Raw genomic sequence first — 9,127 nt, 5'->3', positions numbered from 1 at the left:
ATCTTCCCCATCTGAGGGTTGTTCCTCCATACACTTATCAGTAAAAACCATGCTGTGTATTATAAATAATAGAATGATACCGTATATACTTAGGAATTGTAAAAGAGAACACAAACGACAGTATGATTTTCTATATATTTACATTCAAAACAAACAATTCTCAGCGGTCAGTTGTTTCTGTGACAAAAGCAGTACTTTGAATGAGTACAAAGTTCTGCTGTTTCACCTGTACTTAGATCTGTACACACGTGAGCCAATCACTTAGATTCAATTGTAAAAACCAGGTCAGAATGGATCCATACATTCTGTATACGGGCTTTTTGACGCATGGCACTCAAGTTAGGAAAATAACACTACATGATTTGAGGAATCAAGACCAAACAAAATGGCTTGGCAAGTTGGATATGGAAGATTTCTAATGCCTAAATTAAAACAAATCAAACACAGAAATAACGTTAGAATCAAAACATATTGTTGTCTTTCCATTTTCATAGTCCTCCTGCATTTCCTGTGTGGTAGATACATGATAAACAAATAATAGGAGTAAAGAGGTGTATTGCCATTCACCCTAAACAGCCATGCTGGCAGCTCTGTTGGAAAAGCAAAGATTCAAGCTAAATGCTAATGTCATGCTAACATGCTCACACTGTGGGTATAATGTTTACTAGGTTCAAAATCTTAGCAAAGATTTTTCAACTACGCCAGTGGTATGAAATGGTACACACTTCTGGTCCCCTAAATGGGCGTGGCCTTGTGTGGAAGTGTAGTGAACTTCATTGTAGATTTTAAAAAAAGTTATAGTTGCACAATTTATTAAAGTTTCTTTTGCTAACTTAACATTAGATACTTACAAAGTTAAAAGCCATATTTAGAATTACGAAAATTGGTTTAAGCTTATCATGAGCTTATCTGTGTTACAAAAGAGGAAAGCCAAACTGTTAATCTGCACACACCTCCCTCACAAAGATGACTCTGGATTTAAATCAGAAAAATATCTCTTTAACCTCACACACAGACACACACACACACACAAAGAGCACTTACGGTTGACTGTGACGTGGACAGCCCTTCTGAACGTCCATGTGACTCCTTCCTCATTTATTTGTCTATCACAGAAATATACACCAGCATCCTCTTTTATGACATGACAGAGTTGTAACCACCCAGGCTTCCGACAGGAGCGTCGGGACACAGTTCTGTTATGCTGTAAGAGAGCCCACTTGTGGGTTTTTGTCGGGATTTGCATTGTGAGATTGATAATCCTTTTCATGTGAGTACCTCACCTTGTACCAGATTATCTCTCGGTTGTTACCACAGTTGTGACCTGGGCAGGGGATCTGCCCACCTTTATCCACGGTCAGCCTTACTGACTTGTGGATCTCATCAGACTGTAAGCATCCCAGACTTCTATTCACCACCTGCAGGTGGAAAAACATCTTGCTGCCACTGGACAGCAAAGACCTGAACACTTAACAGAAGTCCAAACACATGCAATCTAAACATGAAAAAAATGTATTTCGATATTTTGTAGCCTGTATCAAATTTTTTTTTAATGTTGTTAAACTCAAAAATTCATTATTTGATATTTAGTATATCAAAAACATTTTGAAAGTTGCTACTAATGTCTTTAGAGTATATTAATCAGTTATTAAGGCTTTACAAATAACAATTTACATGTGTTTATTTATTATTATTAGACTGTTAAATGAGTCTTATTGTAAACCTCAATCTGTCATTTGTGTATTGTTAATAACAGCAAACTGCCGCTGCCCATGTCCATGGAGATTCAAAAACATTTTACTACTGAGACCAAAATTAGGGGCGTGGAAATCGTTATTAATTAATCACAGACGTACTAACCAGTAGAGTGAACTCTTCAAGCTAAGTCAGACTTGAGGAAATTAACTTTAGGTCTCATGCTGACACGCTGACTTTTGGTGAGTTTTAAAACACTTTTAAATCATGCATGTTGTTTACTTGTTTATTGGCTAGCAGTCTTTCTATCAGACTTGATTTGGAACTTCATAGCTGAAACTTGAGAAACTATTTTCATTATTGTTTCAATGCAAACATGCACATGTGACTGTTGTTTTAAGACAGACTTGAAAAAATGTGAATCTATCATTCAGAATCCCTTAATGAATGCATTTATTGTAAAGTGGAACCATTTCATGTCATCAAATTCTACATTGTCTATCCAGTGCAATATCACAAAGAAAAACCTAATCATACTGTGTTATTACACAACTTGTTTTTAAGACATTCATTTGAGGTATATTAGTTTTAAAAAGAATTTTGGGGGGAACAAAACATGATTATCACCTGCATGTGTACTTTCCAGAATGTTTTGCTTTAACTCGGAAGTCTCTCCCACAGACAAAGGACAGGCCTTCAGTTTCGTCTCTGCCTTCTCCTGTCATGGAACATGAGACCACGGACCGGTTCACAGTTTCACATGGTATCATGAAGTCTTCCCCCTCCACAGCTCTGTAGCGCAGGGGAAAAGTTGCCCGCTGGTTCCCACCTAGAGAGAGTTGTATTTCGGTTTCATTTTAATTATACATTCAAAGATAAGAAGGTCTGGGGCGCCAATAATGATCACATTACATAGAATCCTTTTAAACTCACATTACAAAACAATTTTTTTCAGATATCAAGTTATTGCAATGTATTTTTTTTTAAATTAAATACCTGTTTCCTTCTTTTGATTTCCTAGACAGCATCCGTCCAAGAAAATAGGAAAAGTAAAAGAACACAGAATGTAAACAGACAAACATTGCTTGTTCCTTTCAGTCATGATGCTGAAGAAATCAGTCTTCTTCACATTTCAGCATTTTTTCTAATGTGTTCTCCTGCAATCTACAATTCTTGGTATTTTGTCATCGTCGTTGATGCTTTTCTTGGGTGTCAACATGCGGTGTAACGTTTTCACAGGAAAATATAGATGTAGTAGGTGCTATTTTACGGTTTCCTGTTAGTTTGGTCTGAACATGATTTCAGTGGAAATTGTGATAGTTGTAAGCCACTTCCTATGTTGTCTACAGAAGTGTTAGTTCTTTGTGTTCATAGATGGCAAAAGTACTCTCTTCCCGTACTCAAGTAGAAGTACAGATGATTGTGTTAAAAAATACTCTGGTAAAAGTAGAAGTACTGATTTAACTTCTTTACTCAAGTAATAGTAACAAAGTACAGGCTTGGAAATTTACTTAAAGTATAAAAGTAAAAGTAGCCTTGCGAATGACAAAGCTACCTGGACTAGACAGATGTTACTAGAGAGCACGCTGAGAAACTACTGTGGACATGGAAAAAATACTCTTTATTCTTTATTCTTTATGTGCCATTGGCTACATTTAAAATGACTGTCTGCCAGTAGGCCTAAAACGTATAGCTTATTTATTGTGACAGAGACTGGGTTAATAAGATTCTGACCGAGTAGCAAGATGTGAAGTGTGATCTGTGAGAAGTCTGTGTATATTTCCATCCAATTAGATTCAATTTGGTATTGATGACGCAAAAATAATAACTAACTCCAGGGACATTATTTTAAATTTAGTGAGGACTAGATTAGGACTGGATTTAAAGCTGTCTCTTAGCTCTGCCTGTGAGATTGTCTGTTTCACTGTTGTGTAGTTAGAGCTTCTGTTGATTGTTACTGACCCAGCAATCAACAGCCAGGTGTGACTAGCTAACAGGTGTAACCTAGGTAACAGGTGAAGCCTAGCTAACAGGTGAAGAACCCAAACAAGCTAGCTTTTAAATGTGCAACAACTATAGACAAATACAACAACAAGCTTAAATGAACTGAAAAAAATAAGTTATATGACTTACAGTTCTCAAAGATGCACACACACAGTCTCAACTGATTATCCTACGGACAGCTAGTCCTTTTTTCTTGTCTCTCACTTTTTTCTCCGACATGCTCACAATCACACCTAATAGACGACCTTTTGTAAAAGACTAAAGTAACGAGCCAATTTTGTAAAATGTAAGGAGCAGAAAGTATCGATATTCGTGTTAAAATGTAAGCAGTAAAAGTAAAAAGTCACCAAAAAATAAATGGTAAAGTAGAAATATCTGAAAAATTTACTTGAGTACAGTATCAAAAGTTGTTGTACTTGGTTATTTCCCATCTCTGTTAGTGTTATCTCATATTTTGTTGTGAAAGGAAACGCTTGCCACACTTTCAAGATTTTGTGCACGAAAAAAAAGATTACTAGCATGTGGTTGCTGAACTAATAGAACACACTAAAAATAGGAAACAAAAATGTAGACTAGAAGTTTCTTAAAGATCAACAGACATATATATAAAAGCAAGGCGTTTTGATATAGTAAGCTTCAGGTGACAACATGACACAAACGGTTTCTAAATAATAAATTTAGCAACTGAAATCCTACTGCATCTCCCTGCTTTGAGCTGTGTTAAAACCCATATTTTCTGGGGCCAACCTGAATTCACTGGCCTGGTTTCTAATCTCAGCATACATCTGGCGTACATCTCCCCCCCACCGTCTCCTTTTCTGCTGTATCTGCTGTTACTTTTAGTCACTGAAGTAAGATTTTACTAAGCTTTACTCTGTTTGGACTGGTCTGACTTGCTGTACTAAACTGCACTACAGTATACTACATGCTGCTGTACTATACTATAGCCTATATGTTATGTTATACTTGATTACTACCTTTCATCTTGACTAATCTTGTATCCCATACTATCATATCATAAGTCACCATGTTACACATTTTGCCTCATTTTTATGTGTTATGTATTATATCTTTATAATAATAAAGATAAATACTGTTACTATTATTTACTTTCTCTATTTTGTTATTGTCCCGAAAAGAGCATTCTGTCAAGCAGCTTTTTCAGTTAGGGTATTTCTTGGGTGGAATTATTTCACAAGTCACGTACACATATTGACACTTATGGCTCTTTGAAACTTGACTTAGATAAGTGCTAACAAGTTGTCAGAACTGTCAACATTTATTTAGCCACAAAATATTGCTGCCATCTTGTCTCTTTGCTCTGCCTGTCTGTAATTCTTGTACTCTGCCTGTGAGATTGTCGGTTTCACTATTGTATAGTTAGACTAAGCTTATGTTGCTTGTTACTGTCCCAGCAATGTTGTAATGTGCATGTCTACTAAAAATGGTCCCATGGCTATTGTGGGGAGGTTTTGCAACAAATGAGCAGTTGAGTAAAGCAGTTTGGAAGAAAACATTCTCAATTGCACAAAAACAACTTCTACTCTTTTTTCTAAGGAACTAACATTTACATAACTAGCTAGCTACAACTGATAAAATCTTCCAACCACAGTTGTCATTTCAACTCTAGAAACAAGACATTTTTAACTTTCTCATGTCTTTTAAATGTATTGTCTTAATTTTTCATTATTTTGTGGTCTTGTCTGTATTTGTTGTTCATTAATAAATTGTTAATTTGATTTTGACATTGGATTATAAGGCACCAAAATTGTATTTGGCAAAACGTCTTCTGGTTGCATATCATTCAGAGAAATACATGAATACAAGTATGTAGGTGTGTACAAAAATACACACACACACACTCACCAAATCCTCATCTACAAATTAACATAAAACAAATGTTAACTAACGTAGGCAAAAAAATAATTTATTAAAGTACACTTCAAACATATTTTTGCCCCGGGGCATCACATTAACTCATTTCATGGTACAGTACATCTAGGGATAGAGGAAATGAATAAGGATGAACAAATTCTGGATGTGTCAGTGTATGGGCTAATGTGATCATGTATAGACCACTAATGCAATAGCAAGAAGCAATTTTCCATTTCAATAATAATTACAGTGTGTTTTTTTGCAGCTGACATGCCAAGTTCCTTGTGTCAGCTTTCATACTAAAAAGAAAACTTATTTAGGGCAATTCAAGAATACAAGATATAGGTAAGGGAGTGAGTCGATCAATGTTGCATAGAATCCCGATGGGTGATGCAGGAGGTCTTGAATCAGTTTGAAGGGATTCAAATCATAATAATGTTACTGATTTCTGTTTCATCCATCATCTCTCTCCCTTTGTGATCTGCTGATCAGTGGTATGAGCTTGGTATGAGTAGGCATAAAAATAATAATTTTAAAACAATTTTATTGATTTAAAAATGGTTCGCCAGAATCAATGATCCAAACTCTGCCCATAGCAACGGTCTGTAGTATTTAGCAACAATCTGGACAGTTATATATTAAACCAATCACAATCCAATATTCAACCAAGTTGTTTAATAAATAGAAGTATTAACTCGTCAGATCACCCAACCATTACAATGGACATAACCTTTCTAGGATGTCTAGATCTATGATTACTGTCATCTGACTCCAGGCATGGCAAATACTTTAATAACAATATTGTTAAAGTAGCACACATAATTTGTGTTTAAACTGTGTGTAATGTCAACATAAGATGTTACATTGTATTATTGTCAAAATATTATATTAAAGATTTTTTCTTTTAAATTACTGGATGTATGCAGAACATTCCACTCAGGACCGACCCCTTATTTTTTTATCAATTGTTTTGACAAAATAAAACGAAATATAATTGCAAAGTGTTTTAAAAATCACCCTTTGCCTAAAGGGCATTACCCCTTTATTCATTGATAGTAGTAAACTATTGATAAAAATAAAATAAAAAATAAAAATAAACTCCTGTTTTTTGTTATGTAAAGGTCTTCTTAGACAATTTTTTGCTTTCAGGTGGTTTCTTACGATCAGATTCTGCACCCATTGAAACAGACAGACTTTTATTTCTTATGATTTTTGAGTACATTTAGATTACATATCCAGAATAAGACTTATTTGGGGTTAGATTAATTGATAGATCAAATTAGGTTCTGAAAGTGTTAAGATACTAAAGTTAAATAAAACAAATAAAAACAATTAAAGAGACGACCATCTTCAGTTTGTCAGTAAATTGTCGTTGCCTGAAATGTCATTTTTACACATGCATTATATGCAGTATACACTTATTAAAAGGAAGCCGTAAAAAATTAATTACTGTTGTATTGGGGTAATTTGATTCCATGTGGGCTTACTGGCATGACACGTACATAAAAAATATCTGTCAATCAATCAATCAATCAATCAATATTAAAAAAGGTATAGTAAGTGTTGTTAATTCAATACAGTGAATATCTCCTCATGGTCACCTAGCTCCTAATTTTTACGTGCACTGAGAAAAAATCTGGTGTTCTGTGTAAATGGAAAACAACTGCTGACTCGGCTAAACGGTCTGAGGTAAAAGCCTTGTTTTTGGTGCATGCTGCGGGGAAGGTAGGTAATAACGTAGCTGCTTCCAGAAGGAGGAGGAGGCCGGCATGGAGTTTACGCCCTTCCAGGTGACACAGTTTCCAGCCTCGCCAAGAAGCTGTAAGGCCTCTGGTAACAAACCTGATCCCAACACATCTGTTGTCTCAGTTTTGATGAAAACCAAGCGAGTCTGTCGCTCCACAAGTGCTTCATGAATCACACTCAGCAGACCAGATCCTGGACAAGGAGCTGCATGGGTGGGAACCAAAACCACTGTGCGACTCTGCTCTATACAGTCCAGCACTGCCTCTGCTACTGCTGCAACCAATCAAAGTTCAGAGATGAGCTTCATTAAGATTCTGAAATAGATTTTCTTCAGAGTATAACCTTAAATACGTACCTTTCCCGGGTAAGATGTCACGATCATAAAGACAGAGACTGTAACCAAAACTCTCTTCCAAAACATTCTCCAGCCCTTTTCTGTCATTTTCATGTAGTCCTGCATCTGTGTTGCTCTTGTAACAGATCAAAAAGGCATCATAGCTCTTTCCATCTAAGCAAACAACAACAAAAGACACAGTTTTGCCACTGCTGTCCCATTGTCTGAAGTCCAAAGAATGCATACGCCTCTCAAACATATATGAAAGTTGGTGGTTTGAAATAAACAAAAGCATGACTACCTGAGGTGCTGCTATGGCAGCCAATAGTGTCTCTTAGGAAAAGAGTGATGTTAATTTTGAACCTCACATAGATAACTACCGTCAAAACCATCACAACTACAACACTGACAATGCCAAGAGCCAGGGAAAGGTAAGAAGGACGAGCTGTAGGGAAATAACAGAGAGAACAAATTCATTCACATTGGAATTTATACACTCTTAATGGCAGAGGCGACAGTCACTTCAATATGAATTTATGCTGTATCTCAAGCTTTCAGATTTTTTTTAAATTATTGCTATTATTATTGTTATTGTTATTATTAGTACTATTCTTCTTCTTCTTCTTCTTCTTCTTCTTCTTATTATTATTATTATTATTATTATTATTATTATTATTATCATTATCATTATCATTATTATTATTATAATATATGGAATATTTTGTTGAGTTTTTTGTGTAAAAAAACTACACATATTGTTCCAAATATAATAACTGTTGGTTGCAGCCCCAATCAGATAATACAACTTGATTGAACAGGTTTAAAGGCAACAGATGTTAGAGCTATCCATCTTACTTACGTTTTTGGGCCAAGTTGATGGTGACGTTACATGCGTGTTCAGATACGGAGTCCAGCTTACAGGTGTAATTTGTCGATAGATCGTCTTCGGACACTTTTTTAAAGACAAGAGATGCTGTCATCGTTTTTTTCCCATCAGTAGTGTTTCTTTAAAAGAAGGTAAAAGAGACCAGGTATTTTGTGTTTTCAGTGTTTATGTGGTCAGGTTTAACATTTGCACTTCCAATCCTAAGTGTGAAAGCTGGTACATCTGTGTGAAATGTTTACGTTGTGTAATTGTAGAAAACTGGTAAGCTGTTGTTCCTTTCCACGATTGATTTCTCACTTAACCAGAACAATTCATCAAAGTCTGAAAACATAACAGCTGTACAATCAATCACCTTTGGTGAACCTAGAAAAAGCAGAGTTTACACAAAATTTAAAAGTAGTAGATGGAAAGATAGTAAATGCGTATACTTGTATATCCAAGTGTATGAGGAGCCGTTAGGGACTTTATTCAGAATTACCTCTCACGAACACATGTGAAATGCTCTAACCTACACTACTGAAACGTTCTCACATAAACAAGTAGAGGATAATTCGCTCACACACACTACTGAAACGCTCTCATATACA

The 9,127-nt window shown here is 35.6% G+C and overlaps 2 protein-coding genes across 5 annotated transcripts in view; both read right to left on the bottom strand.

Moving 5' to 3' along the window:
- Positions 1 to 3,901, bottom strand: part of LOC117945830 (interleukin-18 receptor accessory protein-like) — a 7,996-nt gene extending 4,095 nt beyond the window's left edge. Inside the window, exons 1-5 of one of the 3 annotated variants that reach the window (XM_034873553.1) lie at positions 3,829 to 3,901; positions 2,692 to 2,712; positions 2,323 to 2,524; positions 1,284 to 1,446; positions 1,045 to 1,204 (exon numbers count right to left, since the gene is read on the bottom strand). In XM_034873553.1, the coding sequence (XP_034729444.1) occupies positions 1,045 to 1,204; positions 1,284 to 1,446; positions 2,323 to 2,465 (466 nt within the window). In that variant the 5' untranslated portion in view covers positions 2,466 to 2,524; positions 2,692 to 2,712; positions 3,829 to 3,901. Of the gene's footprint in view, positions 1 to 1,044; positions 1,205 to 1,283; positions 1,447 to 2,322; positions 2,525 to 2,691; positions 2,937 to 3,828 lie in introns of those variants that run through there. The other 2 variants (XM_034873563.1, XM_034873543.1) reach the window with 2 other exon arrangements.
- A 2,576-nt stretch (positions 3,902 to 6,477) lies between these two features.
- LOC117946433 (interleukin-1 receptor-like 1) overlaps positions 6,478 to 9,127 on the bottom strand; it is a 6,121-nt gene continuing 3,471 nt past the window's right edge. For both annotated transcript variants that reach the window (XM_034874593.1, XM_034874583.1), the window contains exons 6-10: positions 8,780 to 8,903; positions 8,514 to 8,659; positions 7,956 to 8,099; positions 7,676 to 7,828; positions 6,478 to 7,593 (exon numbers count right to left, since the gene is read on the bottom strand). In XM_034874593.1, the coding sequence (XP_034730484.1) occupies positions 7,250 to 7,593; positions 7,676 to 7,828; positions 7,956 to 8,099; positions 8,514 to 8,659; positions 8,780 to 8,903 (911 nt within the window). In that variant the 3' untranslated portion in view covers positions 6,478 to 7,249. The remainder of the gene's footprint in view (positions 7,594 to 7,675; positions 7,829 to 7,955; positions 8,100 to 8,513; positions 8,660 to 8,779; positions 8,904 to 9,127) is intronic.

The sequence above is a fragment of the Etheostoma cragini genome, chromosome 1 (genome assembly GCF_013103735.1).
Source record: "Etheostoma cragini isolate CJK2018 chromosome 1, CSU_Ecrag_1.0, whole genome shotgun sequence".
Lineage (NCBI taxonomy): Eukaryota > Metazoa > Chordata > Actinopteri > Perciformes > Percidae > Etheostoma > Etheostoma cragini.
Note: the sequence above shows the minus strand (reverse complement) of the source record. Positions and strands in the feature narration are given on the sequence as shown.